Here is a 27,273-nt window from a genome sequence, read left to right on the forward strand (position 1 = left end):
GATGGGATGAAAGCATGAATTTCACAATAAGCTGTTGGTCTTTCCATCACAGCAAACGAACAATAAGAATGAACTTGAGTTGTACCCCAACTGTTCTGTATGGACTTGGGTACAAACCCAGCTCCCGTCAAGTGAACTTTGCGATGTACAAACATCGTGTGTGCATGGGTAACCTTTATGTTTCTATTTCAGAGTTTTCTCTTAACTTCTTATTCAAAGATCATCAAAATAAGTTATTTCTTATCTAAATGTTTCTTTCGGCATTCCTAGTCTTTCGTTGTTTTGAAATCACGTTCACATTTTATGTCTTATCTACTAACTCCCCAGATATAAAAGTAGTAACAAAATGCACAAACACAGGGATTAAAAGACTTGCTAGGAAGATTTAAAGCTGAAATCTCAAAATACTATTACTCGGGTAAACTAGTATTGCAATAAATCGAGACACTTCTCGGCACGAGAAGAGACAAGACTCAAATCGACAAGTACATTTTCAAATTCTAGATGATACAGAAACACCCGAGACTCGTTGGCAACACTAGTTCACTCAAGTTGAATCCTCAAAATACTATTACTTGCATGAACTAGTATTGTCAACGAAACGAGAAACTTCTCGGTACGAGAAAAGACAAGTCTCGAATCGACAAGTACATTCTCAAACACTAGTTAACCCGAGTTTTAGATCTCAAATACTGTTTTAATGTTACATGTTATGTATAAAAACTATAAATTGATAAAAATAATTGTACGAACGCGATGAATAACATTTATCAAGGTGCTGAAACCTCAAAATACCATTACTTGGGTAAACTAGTATTGCCAACAAATCGAGAAACTTTTGGGTACGAAAAGAGGTAAATCGCAAATCGACAAGTACATTTTCAAATTCGAAATGAAACAGAAACATCCGAAACTCATAGGCAATAATAGTTCACTCAAGTTTTAGTCCTCAAACACTGTTTTAATGTTACATGAGGCATATATAAAAATTTTAAATTGATAAAGTAATTGTACGAACACGATGCATATTCAAATTCAAGACGATAGAGAAACATCCGAGACTTATGGGCAATACTAGTTCACCGAAGTGTTAGATGTCAATCACTGTTTAATGTTACATGAGTCATGTAGAAAAACTATAAATTGATAAAAGTAATTTACGAACACAATGAATAACATTTATCAAGGTGCTGAAACCTCAAAATACATTTACTAGGGTAAATTAGTATTGCCAATGAATCGAGAAACTTCTCGGTACGAAAAGAAAGACAAATCTTAAATCGATAAGTACATTTTCAATTTCGAGATGATACAGACATCATATTTACGCGACTAAATGATCACAAAATACATATTTATGTAAATAAAGGATTTCAATTTCAACATAATAATAATAATAATAATAATAATAATAATAATTATTATTATTATTATTATTATTATTATTATTATTATTATTATTATTATTATTATTAAATGCACTAAATTTAGTGCTAAATTGCTCAATGTAAAAGGAAAAACATTACTTTCTTCTTCTTCTTCTTCTTTATGAGCAAAAGTTCACTCCACCGATACCTTGATTGTGTTTGCACACTATCAAATAAATCAACCATAACTAAATCTATGAATTTTTCTTTGCAAAACACGTTCATTTCCAATTTTAATCTTTCATGAGAAATGTTCACACAGCCATTCTTATCAAGAGACACACTTGGAAAACTGATGTTCATCCCGTTAATAATAATCACGTTTCATCTTATTTATACATGTCTTATACACTTACTATAAAGATATCAATTTATTAAATTCAAGATCGTACATGTTACGTCCAGATAAATTAATCTAAATTCCTTTATATGTGAAACATACATTTCCACTTTGCAAATACGATACTAATGCACCAATATCAACAAAAACCAGCTGTCAGGAAAAACATGTATTTGACACTAATATCGTCCGTTTTACAGCATAAGGAACATATTTGTGGGACGTTAAACTGAAAGATTTCATCTCTCTCTCTCTCTCTTTTTTTTTTTTTTTTTTTTTTTTTTACTATGGGGTATGATGTCTGAATGATTGCGAAAACTATCACTTAACTCAGTATGATGTTCTTATTCCGTGGCAAATGCGAATACTCAAGGGTCCTTCATTCGACTCCGCTTCGAACCGTATGTACTTTGTACTGGACAAACACTGTGCTCGTGGGTTTTCTCGGGGCTCTGCTGTTTCCTCCCAATGTTTTCTTCATTCTATCATGTGACTATTGTTCAATGTTAAAATAGTCGTGTTTGGTGTTCCCAGAGCACATACATCAGACAGACATACAGACAAACACACAGATAAACAGTTCTATTTTATTTATATTAAATAAGTAAAGGGAGTACTGTTCGCACTTGAGGTGTCAAAACAATCACTGCTTTTGTGCTATGATTTGACCGTTTGAATGATAAAGTGTCCTTATCTCTGGTGCTTAGGGTTCCTGGTTCGACCTCCGAGGAAGTAAATTTGTTGTGGGCAATATCACACTCTCTTTTCTCGGGCTCTCTCTTTTCACAATGTATTCCAGCACTTTTCTTAAACATCTGTTCATTTAGCGTAAGAAGCATATTTGTGGGACGTTAAACTGAAATATTTCATCTCTCTCTCTCTCTTACGAAGGGCATGATATTTCAATGATTGCAAAAGCTATCACTTAACACAGTATGATGTTCTTATTCCGTAGCAAATACGAAAATTCAATTTAGAGGTACGTTCAAAAAGTGTGTGATACCTTGATCCAAGATCCAATTTATTATGAATCAAAAATTTTCTTGTACGTCTTATATCTGAACAACTACATAAAGTGTAGCCAGATCCAGATTACCACTTAACTCACTATAGTCATCTTATTCCCTTTAAAAAATACGAAAAGTCGATTTAGGGGACCGTTAAAAATTGTATGATCCCTGATTCAAGATTTAATAATTATATTTCATTCAAATTATCTTGTACGCCTTATGTCTAGAGAACTACATGTAGTGTACGATGTTGTTCATTATAAGCTTATTTGTTCGGAGGTCGAACTAGGGACCGCATGCACTGGGTTGCGGAACATTGCTCTACTACACTAAGTATCCATCTGGAAGAATAAGTCGTTGCTTTACCACTGACTCACACACACATTCACATGTTTCTTACGCTCGAAGCGTAAGAAAATATTTCAGTTTAACGTACCACGATTATGCCCATTATGCTAAGGGAGACGGATGATTAAGACAATTGAATGATTGACTAACTAGTGGAATGAGAATGTGTGAGTAGCCGATGTAAACTCACGGACACGATGTTGTTCATTATAAGTTCACTTGTTCGGATGTCGAACTAGGGACTGCATGCACTAGATGTAAGCACTCTGCCACAGTGCACGACAACTAGTAATAAAAAAAACTTCTTTTAGTCTTTGGCGCTGGTCTGCGTAACATCGTCGTCCTCTGTGAACGAATACAGATTATTATAATCACATTTCTAAGAAACAAGATATCGCAACCGCAAATGCTATGGCATTGCATCCTTCTTCTTCTTTCACACATATACACACATACACACACATATATACACATATACTTTCTCTCTCTCTTTCTTCATGCAATGTGATAAAACAAGGAATTAACATACAAAGTTCTTCGTAATCTTGCATTGTATGCTTGTCTTTTTTTTCACAATACAACGCAATGTGAAGATTAACTTCCAGCCTATGCAATGTAACGGGAAGCCACATGAAAGGACTATGTCTATCCGTGTAATTGGGTGACTGAAATTTTGATGCTTTAGTGATTAGTGCAGATATCATAGTAATAAAGCGAAAGGATGCTGATATCTTCTAGATGAAATCAGGGCACACATTTTGACTTACATTTTCAAAACGAGACAAGACGACAAAAGATTTTTGAGAATACTTTCAGAATAAGCACTCAAAATGTTAAGATCGGAAACTGGGTTCTTTGAAAACAATTCACCGTTCCAAAATAAATTCTGTCATCTCTTTAATTCTTTTCAAATTGAAATGATAGAAATTATTTCTGGTTTTAACACTGATTATCATAAATCCGATGCGATCTTTATTTTTCCGGGGGGTCTTTACATGATGTACAAACCTATTACATTTTAGGTTTGACGAGTATGATGGCTCAGTGGTAGAGGGTTTACATCCAGTACTTTGGGTCCCTGATTCGATCACAGCTCACGCCGTGTGGACTTTCTAATGAATTCAAAAAATCTACAAACACAATGTTGTTCACCGTAAACATGCGTTGTACTGTGATCAAACTAAAGTCTGCTGCAATAGAGATTAGTGTACAGCGTTTCCTTAGTAAAAAAAGACGTCCGTATGGTTTCTTTTCAGATCAACCATTCTAAATGAAGTTTCTTAACTCCTAAAAGAGAAGTATCGGAATAACAACAACATTAGTATACTAATTTAAAAATCCTATCATATTTAAACGTATATCGTTAATAAATACAAATTTTATGTGAAAATAATAAAAGATTTTAATTTCACTATATTATTATTATTATTATTATTATTATTATTATTATTATTATTATTATTATTATTATTATTATTATTATTATTATTATTATTAAATGCACTAGATTTAGTACTACACTGCTCAGTATAAATGAAAAACATTTTCTTCTTCTTTATGAACAGAAGTCCACTTCATTGATACCCTTCAACGGCAGAGTATCGCTTTCCGTCAAATTTGACTGTGTATGTACACTATCAAATAAATCAACCATAATTGAATCTATTAGTTTTTTGTTTGTAGTTCGAAACAAGTGGAACCAAATGTACAAGTTTTTACCATTCTGTTAAATTTTACTTCACTCCCTAAATAGTTGTACAATTCTAATCTTGCTTGTGCTGTTGTGTATGCGGCTAGAACCACGACCCTTGGGGTCGGGTTCGATTCTCGTTGGGAAAGCATTGAATATTTTAAGACATTAAGTTAATTCGTTCCTTTTTGTCGTGAAACGAAAATCAATGCGAAGTGCTATATACGTGAAATTCTTTTCTTTTTCATGCAAGGACTAGTTCAACTCTAAAATCGTGAAGTACCAAATTCGATCCCAGCTCCCCATCAAAGTGGATTTTTCTGTACAGAGTCTTTATATCGTAAGTTAGCGAAGCTATAATCAAGGTTAGTTGTCTGTTTCACTTTCACTCCCCAAAATAATAATAATAATAATAATAATAATAATAATAATAATAATAATAATAATAATAATAATAATAATAATAATGTGATGCTGTATTTTTAAATTTATTTTTATATTTGTTATTTACGTTTTAAAGCCACATTGGTCCGGATTCGATTCTCGATGAAAGAGAGAAACACACACACACAGAGAGAGAGAGTATTGAACACTTGAAAGCATTATAGCGCTTCGAAATGAAGAGCTTCGAACGATATATATCATATAGGTACGCTACAGGGGGCCTAACGCCAATCAATATATATATATAAGTATACTCTTTGCCAAAGGGCTAAGGGGTCCAAAATATATATTCAATACAAGACGAAAAGACGAAGACCAATCAATTGAGATGCTTTGATCACTGAATATCAAAGGATTGGGGTGAAGGTCTAAAATACTACCCAATGCTATGCAAATTAGCTATTCAACACAAAACGAAACGACGAAGACCAATCAATTGGGAAGCTTCGATCGTGATAACTGAAAGGACTGTGAAGATCCGGTAGCCGTCCAAGAGTATTAGCATAGCAACAACGGGTCGCCACGACCAAAATTTTTCCATGTACTCTTTGCGGGAGGGGGCAGGGGCGTGGGTTGAAATAACTAAACAATACACGACGAGAACACGAAGAAGAAGAAGAAAAAATGTTTCATCTTGATTCTACAGCCGGTAGGCGTCCAAAAGTATACTTCCGTCTTCTAGCATTGCAACATACTGGTTTAGACCGGTTTAGGGCCCCCTGATAACGGTTTTAGGGTCAAAATTTTCCCACGCTGATGAAGTGAATTATTCACTACTGTAATACGTCTTGAAAATGCTATTCATTTTTAATTGAAAAATTTGTATAACATTACTTTTCATATTTTATGTAAGGCATTTCCATATTTTATGCTAGGCCTAGTAATGTAACAGAAGAAGTTTTATTTTGTACGTTTTCTGTCCACGTGCAACACTGATCGTACGTTGAGATCTATTTAAAAGCAATAATGTCAGATTGAGGGAAATTTCCTACGGACGTGGGAAAAATGGAGATAATTTTCAAAGTGTGGGAAAAAGGGAAAATATGCGAAAATAGAACGAGTCAAGTCAAGCGAATAAAAATTTCTTATATTCACAGAGCAGGAAATATAATGGGTTTTCTAGCAATAATATTTTAAAGAATCACACTCCTCAGAGGTTAAGGAGAAATAGTTTTATTCCCCTCTGTACAATATGTTGAAAATGTCTACTTTTGCAGCAAACATTTTAGCCAATATAACCTTATTACAGCATTACATTCACCTCAGAATATTTATAGCACATTGTTGGGTTCTAATAAGTAAACGTCAATCAAAGAAAGAACCGTACCAACCGTTGCGATGTCACAACAATTACAATAAGAGTAAAGTAGATGAAAAAAGCATTTCAACACTGAAGAGTTATATAGTTAACGCATTGTCTTTTTCTTTCACAATATATATAAACAAATCTGTCAACACTCGAGAAAATTCAACTCACAGACATCTAATTTAAGGAGTAGACCTTCAGTCCCTATATCGAAAGCATTAGGTAGGAGGAAGCCAAAGCTGGAGTAGGGTAGGCGGAGTTTAAACTTTACTTATTCACCTACTGCTTTCCAATTCAATTACCGTTTGTATAATTATTATTATGTGTAAATGTTAAGTAACATACTGCACATAATATTTTCTTTCGTTAGATTATTTGTATTATTGCGGTGAGGGTAGGATGTGGCATTCCGTCCACACGTATTAAAAATATTTGTGCGTCTTGTTTGAAACTGAGCGTCATATAAAATATCGTCATTTGGGTTTGATTAAGCACGAGGCTTAAGACGTAATAGGATTCTGGCAGAGCTTTGTTTCAATTACGAACATTTTCGATTGTGTGCAGTATGTGGTGGTGTAGCGATGTGTTCAGTAATATGAGCAAAATACTACGAACGCCAAAAAAGAAAAAGAAGATTCGCGGAGAACTTTCATCTGAAGAAAAAGGGGGACAAAACAGAAAGAAAAAATTCAAGAGGACTGGCTAAATGATCCAGATTTTAAAGGCTGGTTAAAACGAATGCTGGGTAATGACTGTAAGTGTAGATGTGTTGTATGCAATGTTGAACTACAATGTGGGAAAAGTGATCTTCAAAAACATAGCAAAGGTCTAAAACACAAAAACGCAGTGAAATCAATTTCGGCAACACCATCAATCAGTGGATATGTGAAGAAAAATAAGACAGACACTAAAGATACTCCTACGTCCTCAACGAAAGTGAAAGAAGCTGAGATAAAACTAGCCGCTTTCTTCGCTGAGCACAACGTAGCGTTACAAGTAGTTGAGCACCTAGTTCCCATCGTTCAAGATATTTTCAAAAATTCTACAATTGCTCAGGAACTAAAATTAAAACGAACGAAATGTACGAGTTTGATCAAGAATGTTGTTGCTCAGGTTGAAACAGATGAAGTTGTGAACGATATCAAAGTTACCGCTTTCTCCATTTTAGTTGACGAAAGTACAGATATTGGATTTAAAAAGTTTCTTTACGTTCTTATGCGCTATATTTCATCGATAACAAGGAGAGTGAAAACTCAGCTCTTGGAGCTGGTAAATCTAGATTCACAAGACTGTTCGGCAGAAAACATATATACCGTCTTTAAAGAGTGCCTTATTTCCAAGGATATACCCTTAAATAATATAGTCGGAGTTGCTTGTGATGGAGTCAGTGTTATGGTGGGGCCAGAGACTCTTTTGTTTCGAGGCTTAAAAAGGATTCGAGTGACCTAATTTCCATGGGATGCATCTGTCACTCTGCAGCTTTAATCGCTAGCAAAGCCTGTGAGAAGCTTCCGCGGGCACCGGAAGAACTCTAAAGAATATTTCCTTCCATTTGTCATGCAGTTAAAACAAAATGCACAATTTCACGAAATTATAGAATTTTTGAACACGGAAAGGAAAAAAAATCTCAAGCCTGCCCTTACGAGATGGTTAGCAATGCATGCGTGCGTGTGTCGTATTCTTGAAAATTGGGAGGCGCTCAAAAGTTTTTTTCAATTAGCAGTCTTCGGAGATAAATTGAAAAGTTCAGAAATGATATTGACAAAATTTAACAATCTATTCATAAAGACATACATGGTTTTCCTCAAATATGTGTTGAGATACCTTAATACTTTGAATGTACTTTTTCAAGGTCGGAAAATACTTATTCATACATTAACCGAACCTTCTGTGCGTCTTCTGAAGGAGATAGGGCAGAACTTTTTAGTGTCAAATGCTTTACAAGATATAGAGACAGTGAATGCTTCATGTCCCAGAAAATTTCTTCCCTTGTCTGAAGTGTACCTTGGCCCGGACGCTGAGAATTTGTTAAGTGAGTTACCAACTTCCGGAGCAGAAGAAGTGCGAAAGAGATGTTTGGAATTTTATGTTACAGTTGTGACTGAAATTCAATGACGCTTACCAGTGAATCAACCTCTCCTTCATGAACCTAGGTTTCTGTCTCCCTCTGTAGCCTTAGAAGTAAATTCTTGACATGAGCTAAAAGAGCTTACACATTTAGCCAAACATTTCAGTAAGCGTATTGACGAAAACGATTTGTTTATTGAATGGAGGGTTCTGCCACACTTCTTTAATGCCAACGAAAAAAGTAATTTAATGGCTATGGAATTGGATATCATGTGGGATTCCATTTCAAAAACGAAAGATTTTAATGATGAACTTAAGTTACCCAACTGAAGCAAGCTTGCAAGACTTGTACTCACATTGCCCCACTCAAATGCTGAATCGGAAAGAATTTTCTCCACTGTGAATGATGTGAAAACAAAAAAGAGGAACAGAATTGGAAATGATGCTCTCAATGCAGTGGCAGTAGGGAGATCAGCTTTTCAGGCGAAGAATATAGATTGCTCTTCCTTCAAGGTCAGCAGGTCTCATATTCCTCTTCACAACTCCGATGATTTCTACGACTAATGATTCTGAAGGCACTTCTGCACTCCCTGTTCTGATGTCTCTGTGGTAAGTTAATATTATTGTTAATTTTTCTCAGATTTCTTCAGTATGTGAAACTGATTTGTTGTTGTTGTCGTTGTTTATGATTTCATTAATGTAATGGCTCATATACTGAATTAGAAATATGCCGCCTTATGCACAGTCGTTTTGATGTATGATTAAGGTCATACTAAATGTATGACTACTGCAAGAAACATATGTTAGTCGAACCCTTTAGTATGGCACCAATCAAGCATCAAAACGACTCTACATACGTCCCATGATGTTTTGCATCAACCAATGAAGCCGCTGTTTGTTGCAAATCCAGATTTATCGGCACATGAGAGTTTTAAACTTCGATTTGCGCAGAACAGTGGTTTAATTAGTTAATGCAAACCATCCTCGTATTAACTGCTAATATTTAGTCTGTAATCTTTTCTTTCTGTTAGTGAAGAGAGTTTTGTAGAAACCCATGTTAAATGGGTAATTGAGAGTTATAAAATTGATAAAAGAAATATTGTGGGAAAAATCAGGCAGATGTGGGAAATTTTCATAATTGATGTGGGAAATTCAATTCTAGGCATCTGGCAACACTGTTTAAAAGAAAAGAGAAGAAAAAAAAAATCAGTGCATCGATAAAGTGTAATGTATAAGAAAACAATACTATACAAGAAAGGTGATATACCCGTAAGTAAAGTAGAAGAAAAAATATAACAGTTCATTCATTCATTCTTTTATTCACCCATGTCGTACATTATTGGTCAGAGACCAGTACATAGGACTTGTCTAATAATAAGAAATTACAGCATAATTGATATTACAGTATTTCCGTGCAGGTGTAGTTTTGGCGAACCACTAGAAAGACTTCATGAAAAAATATAATTCTTTCGCTACTTTTTTTTCTTTTGGTCCCCTAAAAGATTTGCAATGAGCGATATAAAAATATCTGCCCTAGTATAGATACAGTTCAAGGGGGCCACCTGAAATAATTGCTGAAAAGTTTCTTTCAGCAATTTCCTTCTTACTGACCAGTAATAGATTTGTGATAGGCGGAATGAAAATATCTCACTCGGCATAGATGGATTTCATAGGGACCGCAGTAAATAATTGTTGAAAAATAAAAAAAATTTCACAAATTTCCTTCTTCATCATTACCAACATCATCATCATCATCATTTTCACAACGGGATTTGACAATACCTCATTTACCTTTATCTTAATTCAAGGGTGCTGTATAGAAATGATTGTTCAAAAGCACAAACCAACTTGTGCTACTTACCCACTAAAAAGCATGAATGCCATCTAACCGAGGCAGGGCAGGGAGAAGTTTGTAGGGCCACGCGGTGTTGCGCCAGAAGGCAGCAGACACGTCAGCGATGATGGGCATAGACAAAATCGAGTATTTACACAAAGAGCACACTCATTATCTACGTGACCGTCATAACAATTATGCACTTACCTTACTTAGTCTAACTGGCTGTAATAGCTGATTTCAACACTTTCCTACCATTCCCTGCCTCGGACGATTTTCAGGAACTTTTGGGCTACGGCCTCATGTTTGAACATAACATGGGCTAAATATAGGAAAACATTCTTCTACCTATTGTACTTCGGAAGACTTTGTTTCACTGTTCTCCAAGTACTCTCAGTTGTATTTGTATGTGAGCCTGTTTCTGCATTTATGAAATTAATACTGTGATTCACTCTAAGATGTGTGTAAGTTGTTGTGGAGAGATTTTTGTAACCTGCGCAACAGTCTTTTACTGCTGTAGTCTATTGCTTTATCCACTGCTGTGTCAAGTTCAGCAGAGTCCCTCTTTTCGGCCTGAAACCGGAACTAAAGAACATATGCTTGTCTCCCTCTCTATACCTCCAAACACCCACTGCCTTTCGTCTGCTCTTCCAACTCCTCCCACTTTTCCGCTGTTCTCTCTAATGTACTCCTCCATTACCTCTTAAACAAACAAACAAACAAACAAACAAAAAATCCTTCCTGTCTACTAGTGTTCTTTTTGATATATTGTACTACTCTTCAATCCTTAGTACATAACTTTCCTTCAGTACTTCGTATGATTACTGTAATAGTTAAATGACTTCCAGTAAACCAAGATTTCTGCCGCACAGATAATCTCCGATAACATCGTTTGTGCACACACCTTCTGTTACGTACTTCCCTTCTTCTCTTAAAACACAATCACTGCATACGGTCACTAATTGCTCTCTAACAAGGTCTAAATTATATGATCTTGAAGCTTTGCTGGCGTCTACTATTAATCCAATGTTCTCGGGATTGCTGCCAGAGTGAGTGTTGCTGTGCTGAGCTTTCGTTACCATACAGCGGCAAGATCTTCAGAGCTATGTGTTGGAGTGTGCTGGTCGTAAAATTTATATTGTGGTCTTGAAGGATCGCTGTGTTTCTATTGGTTGTTTTTGTTGGCCAATGGCGTGCTCTGATTTTGCTGGTGGAAACTGCTCTCTGATTGGCTGATGGTTCTTTTCGTTCTGAGAAGCTGGATCCAGATGTCAGGTAGATGATAACCTTCGTCTCTGTTGATGGATGGCTTGTATGTACGGATGAATAGAGATTCATGTATTTTCCTGTCCCAGAACTGTTTGCTTTTCTTTAGTACTTCAATTTGGTCCCACATGGCCGTATGATTGTATTGTATGCAGTGTTCGGCTATTGCAGATTTTTCAGGTTGTTTAAGTCTGGTGTGTCGCTGGTGTTCTTTCATTCTGTCTTCAATGTTCCTACCCGTTTCACCTATGTAAGTGGCGTTACATTCACTAGTGATCCTATAGATGCCTGGTGTCTTTAATCCCAATGAGTCTTTTGCAGTTGGTAATAAAGTCTTGATCTTCGGTGGGGGGCAGTGTACCGTCTTGATGTTGAATTTCTTCAGTAGTCTTGCTAGTTGGTTGGAGGTTTTTCCCATGTATGGAATAACTGCAATATTTTCCTTGTCTGCCGTATTGTCCTCTTTTGTAGTGCAATTTCTGTTACTGTATTTTCTCATGACTGTCTTGAACTGTTTTGACGAATGTCCGTTGAATTTGAAGAGAGATAATTCTATGCTTATATTATCTGCATCTGCTATTTGGTATGCTCTGTATATTAGAGTATTTAACACCCCCATCTTCTGTGCAGGATGATGAAAACTGGTCGCATCGAGGTAGAGATCAGTGTGCGTGGGTTTCCTGTAGATTGAATGGCCTAGACTTCCATCTGGTTTCTTGTATACGAGTACGTCCAGGAACGGGAGTCTTCCTTCTGTTTCTGTTTCCAAAGTGAACTGGATGTTGCGTTGTATAGAATTCAGATGCTGCAGGAATTCGTCGAGTTTCTGTCTGCCATGGGGCTATATGACGAATGTGTCGTCTACATTTCTGTAGAATACTGTAGGTTTGTATGTTGCTGTTTCTAGCGCTTTGTGTTCAAAATACTCCATATAGAAGTTCGCTATTACTGGAGAGAGAGGAGAGCCCATTGCCACACCATCGCTTTGTTCAAAGAAATTGTCTTGGTAACTGAAGTAGGTAGACGTTAGGGTATGTCTGAAGAGATGTACTATATCCTTGCTGAAGTGCGATTCCAGGAGTTTAATAGAATCTTCTGTCTAGAATCAGGAGGTTTTCTTTTCGATGGAGTTTAATAGAATCTTCGTAAAGAGAGAAACCACATCAAAGCTGACGAGTATGTCATCTGCGTTTGTCTTGATGCTGTGTAGTAGTTATACGAAATGGCTGGAGTTTTTGATATGGTGTGTACATTCTCCTGTTAGTGACTGTAGTAGTCCTGTTAATTTTTTGGCCAGATTGTACGTGGGGCCTCGTATGGTGTTAAGTATGGGTCGTAATGGAACTTCTTTCTTGTGTATGTGCGGAAGGCCATAAATCCTTGATGGTATTGAACCGGAAGGTTTAAGCCTCTTCTTTTCTTCTTCATTCAGACTGGAACTTTGTATTAATCTGGAGGTTTTCTTTTTGATGGCCTTGGTTGGATCTCTGTCAATTTTTCTAAATGCTGGATCTTCCAGTACGCATGTCAATTTGGAGTGGTAGTCTTCCCTGTTGAGAATGACGGTCGCATTCCCCTTGTCTGCTGGTAATATTATGATGCTTTCACCTGCTCGTAGGTCATTGTGGGCTTTCCTTTCTTCTCTGGATAGGTTGTACTTCAGCCTCTGCTGCTTGGCCCTCATAAGGACCGTAACGGCTTGTGTGCGTATGTGGTCTGCTGCTTCTTGGTGTAAGTGTTTTATTGCATGTTCAATACCGCTTACAGTTTCCGTGATGGGAATGTGTTTTGGTGTTGGAGCGAATTTCAGGCCTTTGCATAGAAGACTTGTAGCTGCTTCACTTAGTCTTTTGCTGGAGAGATTCACCACTTCTTTTTCTCTGCTCGGATGAGATGGTTCAGGGTTTTGTCTTCGGTTAAGCTCTTCGAATTTCTTCTTGAGATGAACTGTGTGTACTTCATGCTGCCTGCTACCATATGCATACCTGATGGAATCTACCCATTCCCAGTCTCGGGTGTAGAGCACTGTTGGTAAATACAGAAGTAGATGCTTCATTTCCCTGTCTTGGTGGTCTAGTCTTCTGTGAAGTTCGTATATCTGTTCCCTGACTAGAGTGTGGCTGGCCCTGATAAGGACCCGTTGTGCCTTCTGTGACTTGATGTGACTGGTTACCTTGGCGAAATCTGGAATGATACTTTGGTCTCTGCATCGTACTAGGAAGGCCAATCGAGATAACAACGTCCCTTTTGTTCGGCGGAGTGTCTGGAGTCTGTTTATCTTCCTGTAAATATCCTCCCCGTAGAGGTTTGTCAATATGATCTTGAAGCTTTGCTGGCGTCTACTATTAATCCAATGTTCTCGGGATTCCTGCCAGAGTGAGTGTTGCTGTGCTGAGCTTTCGTTACCATCCAGCGGCAACATCTTCAGAGCTATGTGTTGGAGTGTGCTGGTCGCACAATTTATATTGTGGTCCTTAAAAATCGCTGTGTTTCTATTGGTTGTTTTTGTTGGCCAATGGCGTGAAACGGGAAGGAACATTGAAGACAGAATGAAAGAACACCAGCGACACACCAGACTTAAAAAACCTGAAAAATCTGCAATAGCCGAACACTGCATACAATACAATCATACGGCCATGTGGGACCAAATTGAAGTACTAAAGAAAAGCAAACAGTTCTGGGACAGGAAAATACATGAATCTCTATTCATCTGTACATACAAGCCATCCATCAACAGAGACGAAGGTTATCATCCACCTGACATCTGGATCCAGCTTCTCAGAACGAAAAGAAACATTAGCCAATCAGAGCAGTTTCCACTAGCAAAATCAGAGCACGCCATTGACCAACAAATACAACCAATAGAAACACAGCAATTCTTAGGGACCACAATATAAATTTTACGACCAGCACACTCCAACACATAGCTCTGAAGATGTTGCCGCTGTATGGTAACGAAAGCTCAGCACAGCAACACTCACTCTGGCAGCAATCCCGAGAACACTGGATTAAAAGGTCTAAATTAATTTGTGCACTGCACTTGTCACATATCCTTTACAAGTCCACCATCCATGCAAAATTGGATTATCCTCTCATTGTCCTTTCCCAACTTTAGAAAAAAAGCACGATTTGGTACGTCAACAATCCCGATGTCTTTCCCTCTTCCAACATTGGGAAAATCTTCATTGTTTTTCAATTTCAATTAATACTCAAATATAACATCTGTTAATTCTTGCATTCCGGTTCCTGACTTTCTGCCCACTTCGCCGCGAAAACTCAATTCTGAATATAGCTAATGTTCATTTCGTTTCTCAATTGTTTCTCCACAATAACGTACTTAACGGAAGAATACTTGTATTCGTTTCGCATTTTTTTCCCTACAATGCTACTGACGGGTTCGGATTCCGGGACAATGTAAGTCTGTTATAATACTGTGCAATGGAAGATACTGAAGGCAACTAGATTTCAAGTACGGTAAGTTCTTCTGCCAATTTCTGCGTTCATGCTTTACATTAAATTATGTCACCTACAAAAATTTGTTCCTTAAAAATGGAACGTATTTTTATGGAAAGTATTCAATTTCACCTATTAATCTTCCAAAATGTGGTGCGGCAAAAATACACCAGCACCGATATTTCGGTATGGTTCTGTATTTTCGGTAATGTGGTATATCGATATTTTGGTTTGGATAGTAGCAAAATTTCGGATATTTTAAAATAGTGGTTTCAGTACCGTAAGACTCACGTCAGGGGTAACTTTGCAGAAAATATGAAAAGAGTTGCACAGTCGTCTGTCGGAGAAACCATGAACTTAGTTTACTTTATTTTAACATCCTGTACAGCAGCGAGGCTATATGAGACGTGGACCTACGGATTAAAGTGGAATCCGAACTACATGACCTCCCACCGGGAAAGAAAACCATGAACTGTAAAAAGAAAGTTTCAACTACCACCGTAAGATAGAACATCTAACTGTATTTTGGCTATATTGTTGGCGGTTAACATCAGTTCTAATTACCCGTAGGGTTTGTTGTTGTAGAGATGTACAAAGGAGTAATTCTGAAGGCCGACAAAATTTGAAAGATATCACGTACAAGAATTTCCGTGAAAGTTAAGTCAGTACCGGTCCAAAGTAACCCCTTAGATAGGAAATTATTACTGCTGGTACCTCCTGCCTTCTAATTTTATGTAAATGCCGGAATGGATTTCTTGTTTGAAAATAAATTACGAAGAGTGGCGGATTCAGAAAAATACTTCGAGAGGAGCTTCACTCAGAAAAACTTCGTTTTTGCTCAGAAATCATTAGACTTTTAAACTTTGGGGGGGGGGGGCGTCACAAAAGTTTACACGGATAGGAATGACTAAAATTAGATTTTTAAAAAAGAAATGCAATTTGGCTATGATTCAGCCTGAAAGCCCCAACCCCCGTACATTTTCCACTAGTTACGGTTCGGATGATGTTCTTGGACATAAACAGCAACCAAAGCAAATGAGTTCACAGGATTTTTTTTTTTTTTTTTTTTTTTTACGTTTCTCAGTTTTCATTTCGTGTGAGATATGCTAAACTGTCAGAATGTGGTTCCTGTGCCGCTACCAGAAAATACATAATTTTCTTACGAATATCGATAATTCATAATAAGTACTGACACCTGTACCATCATTCTAGTATCAATATTTGTAGACTACGTGCAAGTTTGTATACGAAGGGAAATGAATAAATGCTGATGGGAAAACATTGCACAGAAACATTATGTTTCTATGCTGAACGTACGTTTTTGTAGGTTGTGCAAAGTATCCTCACCTATACACTAACTTTGCACGATTGTTTATACTTCAATAACTACGTTAATACTGAATGTTTACTAATGCAATTACACAAATGGTTTCCTTATACTGTATATCTATCTATTATATGTTTAAAACACAGTGGTCTAAATCATTACGTTTGTAAGTTAGGTGTGATTTTATTTAAAATTCCTTAAATCTTATGCAAAGTAACCCCGTCTTACGGTACCTTTTACAACTCTAGTCTGATCGCGAACCATTTCACTCACTAACTCAATTTCACTTGAAGCGGTACTTACGTTGTCTTCTCCCGGCTTACACAATTTTTTGGTTAAAACGAATAATATCTTTCTTGTTGCTTTCAGATTTGTTTGTTTTGCTCAACATTAAATGCTGAAGGTTTAAAATCTCCAACGTAGACAGTTTTTCTGGTAACGAAATGGCTTTTCATTATTTCAACTTTACTTGTAATGAAATTGAAATGAAAACAGGAAACGTTCCTATTAAGATTGAAATGAAAACAGAAAACGAGTCATTTGAAGAATGTACTTATAAACTATGTACTAGTAATAATGATCATAAAGATCCTTTTAAAATAAGTTTGGAATGTAAGGAACCAGAAAGTGCAACGAAAAGAGAGAATATCGCTTCAGAAAGTAATGTGGATGAAACAATATCAGATTGGAAACTATCTTCGAAAGCAATATGTTTAATCAAGCGTTTATCAAGTAGTGAATTACTTGTAAATGCCAAACATTCTCACAGTAACATTAAGCCAAGATCCCCGGATTTTACACATAACACGGAAGGGTCAAGCACTCACATGTCTGCCACTATCGGAGACAAGGACGATCACGAAGATGATGTTCAAGAATATGATGATCGAGAAGCAGGTAGCAATGCTCAAGCCCTCAGGTAGGTTTAAATGCGTTTATTTCACTACGGGTTTGCTGTGTATAAATATATATTTTGAACATTTGCTTAACTGTGTAAGAAGGAAGACAGTTCGGCAATGAAATAAGTATGCAAAGGCAAATGCAAATTGTTGTAAACCGCCTCCTACTGCTATAATCGTTGAGTGTTAAGATGGAAAACTAATACGCTTTTGAGTAATGTCAATATTCGGGACATATGTTTTCTAATATAGAAAATAGTGCTTCACTGGCTTATCTATTACTTTCTCCGCTCATTCAAAATGTCTTCGTTATAGAAAAGCTCATACTTTAGTATTAATTTATTTATCGCTTTCTTTTTAGGTAAATTACAAACTTTCAATCTAATGGCTACAGCATCATCGTAGGATCATGGTTCTTAAATCGTTTCCTTCACAATAGAGCAACCTTTCAAATGGTACTATTTACATTTCCCTATCATGTCTCTGAGACGGGAAATTTTTAGAGAAATCGGGATTTTGTTCTGTAAATATATTTTTTTTTAATTTTGAGGCCCCTCTGGACCCCCTATAATAACGGAGAGGCCTGAAAATCACCTGAAAAATACTGAGGGGATATACTAAACGTGTTTACAAAATCTCAAACTTTATCTTGACTAGTAAGGGTGGGGAAAGTAGTTATCAATAATCCCCACAATGTCCAAGATCACCGCAAAATGACCTGATCTCAGGTAAAAATTTCCTGAGTCATCCCTATTTATGCAAGGATCATGGTTCGCCCATCATTCTCTTGAGAATAGAACTGCCCTTCAAGCGGTACCATTCACATGTTTCCATCATGTATCTGAGATGATAAAATTCGGAAGAAAGGGTAAAATACCCGCAAAGATCTGGAAAAAAATATGGTAAATACTACTCGGTACAGTGAATATTTGTGCAAAATTTCAATTTTCTAGATGCAAAAGATAGCCCACCAAAAATAACGAAAATAGGCATAACAAATTTTTTTTTTTTTAAGTTATGAAGTCATCACCTCCAATGTCTCGACACAAAAGGCAAAACCTCTAGACTTGATAAAGCAGAGACGAACAGAAGTAAAAAGCTTTATTGGTTATTTTTTTATCGAATAATAAAGACACTACTTTAGTACCTAAAAATAGGTACTAGAACTCCAAAGGGTTAAGAAACTGTAACATTTTATATACAGAACACCATACTAGATAAGAATGGAAAGTGCGATTCACTCGAAGTAATTACCGAGTTTTTTAAATTAGTTTTTAATGTTACGGAACCCTTTCACTTATTTATTTATTTATTTAACAAATAGATAAGTAAAAGGGTTCCTTAAAGTTAAAAAATGATTACTCCAATGTTGATGTATGTCGTAAAACCAACAAACTATAACTAGACCAACCAGAAATTAAGCTTTTGCAAATAGTTCATTTTAATGTATGGTTTCATTAACTTCACATTTAAAAGTTCCTGGGTCAGGAAATTATATGTTAACGTGGAGTCAAATGTCAAATTATATGTTAATATGACATAGCAACACAGGCAAAGCTTATAAATAAAAGGTTTTTTCTTGTTACTTTTTTATTATTTTGGCGGCAAAATAATATTTTGTCTTAAAAAAATACTTTTTCCTGCTCTCCAACACCGACCATGTTACGGGGGTCACGGTGGATCATTGGGAGAGTGATCACTTCCGGCACGGAGACCCCAACAATTGGACTTTGTGATGTAGAAACACAGTTTGTTTGGGTTTCTCGGAGTTCTCGCGTGTTTCCCATTGTCCCCATTAGCCTGGTTGCATAACCATGGGATGATAAAAACGACCATGTTATAATTAAATGTTGACAAGTAATTTGCTAAAGAAAAGAGAATCTAGGAGGATTAAAATCCTATTAGAATCGATAGGATCCGATAGCATTAAAAGAAAAGAAAGTTAGTCATCATTTATTTAACTATTCTGCTGCTTCGATTTTTCCAAATGGATGCATTGCTTTGATACTTCGTTTCACTTATGCCAAGACAGCAATGCTTGCCTTGTAACGAAATATCATCAAGTTATAACTATAGGTTTTTTTGTTGCTTCGTATTTAATGGTAATTGGTTACATCATCGTGTAATGAGAAACATTGTAAACGGTGCTTTGTAATTGTTTAATGAAATGGCAGGCAAACACACTATTAGGAAAATGTGTGCTTTGGTCCATTTATTAAATAAGTAAGCATTAAGTTCTTTGAATGATTGGCAGTAAGAAATTGATTAACTCAATAATTGAAAATCTTCAACTAAGAAATTCAGTTGTATTTTTTCTTTTTTTAAAAAAGTCTTTTGAATATCTGTTCCTTGGAAAACATTTATAACGTAGTTTACTAGATTAGTGCATAATTTTATAACGGAATGTTTGTCTGTATTCTATTGAACACGGAAAAATGTCAGTTCTGGGTTGCTCAAATTAGCAAAAGATATATGTGGATTATGTTCAGACATTTTACGTGGCAAAGCTTACAGCTAACAAGAGTACCTGAGATCTATGGCTATTGTGGGAAACAAAACAGAGGACTTTTGAAAGAAGGTGGAAGAAGAAAAAGAGAACGAAAAAGAATGAAAATATCGAAGACTTTCAACCACAGTGTCTGACTCACGTAGAAAACAACTTCCTCGTTTAAGCATCATTAGAACTTCGCTTCAGGCAGTTTTCTCTCTTCGTTTAGGCTAGCTATAAACAGTACTTAACTGTGCTTGAATCAAATTGATATGATCTACAGTTACTGTACAATAAAAGGACGTTTGAGTGATTAATCATAGGGATTCACACGCTGATTACCAACGAAATGTTAGTGCTGTTTGTATTTTCTTTCATTCATCACGTAAAATTCAATTCAATGATATATTACATTCAACTAGTTAAATATACATAAGAAATGTTAACATTTATACTCTCTTTTTAAGTAACTGCTGCTAAGACGTCGACGGTATATCACAGTGGTTGTGAATACTGGTAGGTCATATTAGTTCATTGTAGGTTGTGGTCTTAGTGTATCGAGGTGGAAAATTGTTAGTGTAATACAAGTGAAATAAATTGTTCTGTACCCTGGGTTTTATTACTGAATATTTACTACTGAAGAATTATGGGTTTTCAATTGTTTAGCTTCTTCAATATTGATTCTAACGTTAAAAGTTTTGTAAATAGTGTGCCGGTACTGTGCCATCAGTTGTAGCGCAGAATAATCTCTAAAAATACTCATAGAATAAAGTAACAATTGGGGATGGAACTGATGCACAACACGGTACTTAACAACTAAATTATGATTGAATTTAAATAAAATTCAAATGTTTCCAATTTTGAAAAATGACTGGTTATGGGAAACAGGTGAGAAAGAGAAAGGATGTAACTAAGAAATAGGAATGAGCACTAGCCTGATAATTCCAACAAGGCTGACGTCGTCCTGGTCATCTGGAACGATGAAGGGTTTGTCGTGAAGGAACCTGGATGTTCTGGTAACAGCCAACAACTGGAACTCAATCCTGCTGGACTGCTAGGTGCGTCGAACTCTCCGTGCCGCGTCTCTACAATAATGCGTCTTTAGGATGTCCTCTTACATCTTCATTCCACTAATCTCAACTGACAAGTGTCTGCGGCGATGAACCGTCAGAATGATATTCTTTAGACGGAGTCGGTTCTCTTCCAATGGTGGGATCTGCTTGTCTCCGATAATCCTGCATCTTCCTCAACTTCGTGGCGAATACCCCTTGTTGTGTCAGTCGTGATTTTGTTTGGCTGAAAAATGATGAGTTAAGCGTCCAAAGAATCGGGAAGTATCAGGCTATGCTTGAAGGTATGCGGAAGGAAGCTAGTCGAGTTTACTAACAAAATGTGTTTACAACGGGTGTCTTTGAATATACAATCCTGATCAAAGTTTTCTTCCAATGAGTTTTCAACAGTTCATGTTTCTTTCGTTAATAATGTAATTTAATAAAATAATAGAATTTAGTGAATTAGAGTCTATACAATTATCTCATCGTCATTTCATATCCAATACACAGTTACTTCACACACCCTCCTCGAAACTGAAAATACACGAAAATTTTAATTTTCCGTAGTAGAAAAAATATTGAAGAAAATCCCAAAAAAATGTTTGTTGAAGATAAAAGATTTCTTTTTATAACATATTGTTTGTTTTGAATTAATCCTCGACTGCAAACTGCTGAGTGTATATTGCTGAGACAGTTCATATAGTTCACTGGGTGACCTTGGAATATATGACGACAGCGTCTCTGGGAAGATGGAAAGCAAGAAAAAGAAAAAGAAACATTAGTGCTTGCATAATATTATTATGAGTGACGTGTTTTGAGGTGTTAGTGTGGAGTTCCGTTAGTGCTCAAGGAAGGGAAAAGAAAGGTGGGAATAATACTAAATTTAATAATTATTACTAATACAAATCATCAAAACTTAGATACGTATAATAAAAAAATATCATAATCAATAAATAAATATTTCATGAATGTAGTATAATCTAATGTAGACCTATATATATATATATATATATATATATATATATATATATATATATATATATATATATATATGTTCCTCTAATGCAGAAAATAACTTCAATATCAAACATGACTAATACGCGAGAAGAAAAAAAACTGTGATACTATCTAGCTAACCAAAGATAGTAAAGTTAGGCTGCACAAAAAAGGGTATTGACTTCAGTTTGAAAAAAATGAGCTTTAAGTTATTTAGGTTTAAAGCGTCCGTAGACTGGAAAAGAATTCCAAGATATGGTTATAGCCCCATATACTGGCTGTAATCAAACTATATAAAATCAGCACGACAGAACTATTCACCACACGTAACCTACAACCCTAACTAACACATAAATTCTTCTTTCTTCTTAAATCTTGTCCTCTTCGGGCATCGAATGTTGGATATCGATCATGGCATCGAATCCAGGACCTCTAAAAGGATGGAGCATGGTTCTTGCAATCTTGACTTCAATCTTCTTACATCTTCTTAATATATCCATCCAAATATCTATCCATATGCGTGTAGTTGATTTTCTTCATTCTTCACATACTCACAAAAAATAAAAGTAAGAAACTTCTGTAGTGATAAGTTGTCCAATGAAATGAAATGGTACAATTCTTGAAGATACTAACATGTTCCAAAATTCGAAGTATTCCAAGTGTCAAAGTGTTCTAAGTTTTCGAAGTTTTCCACCGGTGGATTTGGATGCACTATACAAAACCAAGATTAACTTCTGAGCGTGGCCAGTGCTAAAAGAAAATTCATCATCCATATGCAAGATGTTCCTATCCACAATCCAATCTTCAAGGAAAGCAATCCACATACAAGTTACGTGCGGACAGACGGACTAACAGATTCTTCAATGGGAAAATATATGGGGAGTAATCGCTGATAAATGTCCCAATACTCTCTATTATAAATACAAAATACGACAAGGTCTATGTCATCTAGATGTTCCTCTAAAAATATTCTTGTTGTAGCTAAGGCAATTTTGGCAGCTTCTAACTTCGGAAATGTAAATGCTCCAGTCGAAATGTTAGGTAATACGATTGTAGAAAGATCCTTCTCCAACATCACTTTAAAGCAATTTTAGTGCGTCTCGTAAAATCTTCTTGTCTGAGTTCCGTGGTCCACATGTCATAATTACATAATTAGCTGCTAATCATAATTAGCTAAGATATGGTCAAACATTCTTCTAAAAATTCAGATCCAGCTGCGTCTTGAATGGCTGTATCTGCACCACCTAAAGGAGTTAAGGTTTCATTAGTCGGATTTACTAAGGCATCTCCTTTTATATCCACTATAATACCTTTATAAATACTGATCTTCTGATTGATGGCTGTATTACAAGCAAATTTCGATTGTTCTTCTGTGAAATTCTTCCCTATAGTTGCCCACGTTGGTAGATTTTCGGCAATCACATCATCCTTAATATGAAGAGAAGGGATGAAAATTTCTTCTTCTAAACATTGTTTCCTGGGGTTGAAAATCTCTTCAGTTGGTGGTCCTTGATGGTCTTCGCGTCTCATCTTCTTTTTCATCGTTTGGTCTTCCGAGTTTTTCTTCTCATAAAACTTTTATAATCTCTGGACTGCTATGCTGTCTATCTTGTAAGATCCTCGGGCGGTTTTATACTTAACAAAATAAACTTCGATTTTCCACACCTTCAATTATGCCTGGACCAATCAACTTTCCACTGAATGCTTTGGCGTGACCCTTCTTTCTTGTGGTGCCCAATATCCAAACTTTTTCTCCTTTAAAATCACGTTTCGTATGTCTCTTGTCAAAAAATATTGTCGCCGTTTTATGACGTTTGTAAAGATTTTCTTGCGCTCTGTCTCTAATCTCTTGTAGTTGCTGTAAACGAATGGTATTGTCTTCGTATTGACACGGGGTATTTAATATTGCCTGATAAAGTAACCTAGGTTTGTTGCCAAAAAGACATAAATGGTGAAATTTGAGGCGATAAATTCTTGGTGACGTTAAGCGAAAAAAATATAGGTTATAATAAGTCAATCCATTCTCCTAAATCTTTGTCACATAAAGGTGATTTCAAACGCTCTTCTATGTCCCTAATACTAATTTCACAAACACCATTACTATAATGCCTATATACATTTACAAAACGCATGTTAGCACCAATCATAGCACATAATTCTTTAAATAGTCCACTAGTGAATGCACTGCCTTTGTCAAAGACAATTTCATAAAAAATTCCTAACTTTAAAATTACTTTATGATAAAGTAATGAAGCAAAAGTACTTGCTGTAACATCAGGAAGCGAATCTGCAATTAGGTATCTAGTACAACAGTCTACTACAACTACCAAATATTTGTGATTTAACATATTATTGGGGATATAATTCCCAGCTACATCTATGTGGACGCGATAGAAGGGAGGAACTGAGGGATAAGTAAGCAATGCACCATACGGAGAACCAATTTTCGATTTCGATACTTGACAAGTCGAACATTCTCTATACTTCTGATATATATATTTCTTCAGGTTGGGAAAATACACTGTTTTTACTAACATGTCATAGGTTTTAGAATAACCAGAATGAGATGATCCCAATGCAGACGTATGACAAGCATTAAAAACTTCATAACGCAAAGAAGTGGGAACTGCAACCAAAAATTTTATACCTTGAGAAGTTTTCTGTTTTCTATACAAAATTCCATCCTTAATAGTAAAATATAATGCTTGGCGTTCTATTTAGGATTTCTATTTTCTTTCTGTTCTAACCAAGAAAAAATATCTTTATAAAACGGATCTTTACGCTGTTCTGTTGCCAGATTTGGCTCACCTAAAATTGAAAATCAATTTGTGTTCTGAGCAAAGAAAATTTTCGGATCTTCTTGATTCTTTTTCTCATCTTCCAAATCTATAGGGGGGGGGTTAGAAAATGGCGTCTGCCTCTATGTTACTGGAGCCACTAATGTGTGAAATAGTAAAATTTACGATTCAATTTCACTCAACATCTGGAAATTTTACTTACATTCTTTGTTTGCTGCAAATAAGGTAAAATATGACAATCTGTCTTCAAATAAAAATGACTCTCAAGAGAAAATAGCTAAATGAACGTATTGAGTATAACAATGCTAGTAATTCAAGCTGATATGGGTGTAATTTTCTCTCACTAGGAGACGTTGCACGATTACAATAACTAATGGGAACTAGATTTCTGTCGTCAGGTGAATTTTGAGGTTGTTTGATTAGTCCAGAACGAGAGACCTTGCTGGCATCAAAATAGAGATACAGAGGATAATCAGGCTTGTATCTCATTAAACAAGGCGCTGAAATAATGGCTTGTTTGATATTATTGAATGCTGCCTCCTGCGGTTCCTTCCAACGAAAAGGAGCATCTTTTTTCAACAAAGAAAGTAACGCTTCTGCCAATTGACTAAAATTAGGTAAATATGAACGAACAAACAAAGCCAATCCTAAAAAACTTTTGACTTGTTTCTTTGTTTTGGAACATTGATAGTTGGAAATTGAGTTAATTATTCGTTTCGAAATACACAAACCATCTTTACTAACAGTGTGACCCAAAACATCTAATGAAAAATATCCCAATTTTGTTTTTTTCTGGGGAAAGCTTTAAACCAATTTCTTTTATTCTTTGAAGCAACATACGAGTTAACTGCAAAATTTCATCAGAACAATCACTAGACCAGAAATAATCGTCAACATATGCAAATATTTTACCTTGTGGAAGACCTAGGCTGAGTTTCACTAATCTATTCATACCACTAGTAGATGTCTTGACTCCCTGAGGCAAAAAATTAAAATGGTACGATCCAATGCCCGGAATCGAAAAAGCTGTAATAGGTTTTGATTCTTCAGTGAGGGGAATATTAAAGAATGCTCCAAAAACGTCGCTAGAACACAAATATTTGCGTCCTGCCAAATTAGTCAAAATATCCTGCATGAGCCTAATACTAGGCTCTATGATCTTACTTTTCAATAAAATATCTACTTGTTTTTTGATCTCATCCCGTAGATGAAATGGTATTGGAAATTGGGGTTTATTTACTGGGATATTGTCTACTAATTCAATTTTATCCTTATATCCTGTAGCAAAACCATAATCAAATTCATTCCGAGAAAAGCTAGAATAAAATTCCTCTACTAAATCATATAATTGCTGTTGATGTGGCAACAATTCAGGGTTTACATTTACTCGATATTTATCATAACTTTCATTAAAAGATTTCGTATCTACTGCATTAACTTGATTAACCTTATTGTTAGTGCTATTTTGTTTCTTGAAATTGGTATCACTGATAACATATTCGGCAGAACCCAAAACAACTTTTTTTTTCAAGTAACGTTTTTACTTTTGGTAGGATTAACTACAGAAATTACTGGATGAATTTCGTCTACAACTGATTTACGCACAAAAATTTCTGCCTGCGTATCTATTAACTCATTGGGAACAAATAAATTGCGAGTTCCTGCAAGATCATTCACTTTTTTTATGTAACTTGAACACTTGAATTTGGAGGTAAAACAACAGAGCGAGCTACTAAAACTTGAGGTTTATATAATTTCGATATATAGTTAGAAATTTCATCAAAAGATACGTATGGCGGCAATTCAACTCTTGGAGGAACACCAAATTTAACAAAACTAAAAGAATTCTTATTGTGATCAACCATTGCAAGATGATTTTTTAAGAAATCTTTGCCAATTATGCTATTATACGGAAAATCTTTATACACTCGAAAAGAATGCGTAAAATACTGTCCTCCTAATTTAAATTTCACTAAAGCGATTTGATCACTTTCTTGAGAATTTCCAGTGACGCCACGAATAAAAGTCGTTCCTTTGAGTATTTTATGCTTATTACTTGAAGTATTGCCAGAAATTAAGCTGACAGTGCTGCCTGAGTACAATAGAAATAAATGCGGCTTATTATCAATATATGCTTGAACATTAGGCAAATTAGCTTCATATTGAATAGGAACATAATATCGCTTACTATTTCTAACATTATTACACTTATTATTGTCTACTTTATTCCTATTATTCGATTCAACATTCTCATTTACATTGACTGCATTGACAGAAGCAGGAGGCAACGAATATGCAGAGGATGGAGAGGATGCGTGAATGGGATTTTTCGCTCCAAACGCGAATGCTCATTAAGATTGTATACACACAGATCTTCCTTTGTGTGCGTGAGAAATTTGCGAGCGCAGTTCGTTGCACGAGATCTTGTAACTGGACTTTGATACCGTCTAACTGAGCTATCAAGGTATTTTTTCTTCAGGCTGACTTACAGTTTCATTTACGTTCTGAATATTAACATCTAAAGTATT

The 27,273-nt window shown here is 35.8% G+C and overlaps 1 protein-coding gene across 1 annotated transcript in view; it reads left to right on the top strand.

The window, feature by feature from the left end:
* The first annotated feature begins 9,809 nt into the window (after positions 1–9,809).
* LOC145669651 (uncharacterized) overlaps positions 9,810–27,273 on the top strand; it is a 54,658-nt gene continuing 37,194 nt past the window's right edge. Inside the window, exons 1-2 of the mRNA XM_081737905.1 lie at positions 9,810–9,901; positions 16,882–17,431. Coding sequence (XP_081594031.1) covers positions 16,956–17,431 — 476 coding nt within the window. The 5' untranslated portion in view covers positions 9,810–9,901; positions 16,882–16,955. The remainder of the gene's footprint in view (positions 9,902–16,881; positions 17,432–27,273) is intronic.

The sequence above is a fragment of the Thermobia domestica genome, chromosome 2 (assembly GCF_964235325.1).
Source record: "Thermobia domestica chromosome 2, izTheDome1.hap1.1, whole genome shotgun sequence".
Classification (NCBI taxonomy): domain Eukaryota; kingdom Metazoa; phylum Arthropoda; class Insecta; order Zygentoma; family Lepismatidae; genus Thermobia; species Thermobia domestica.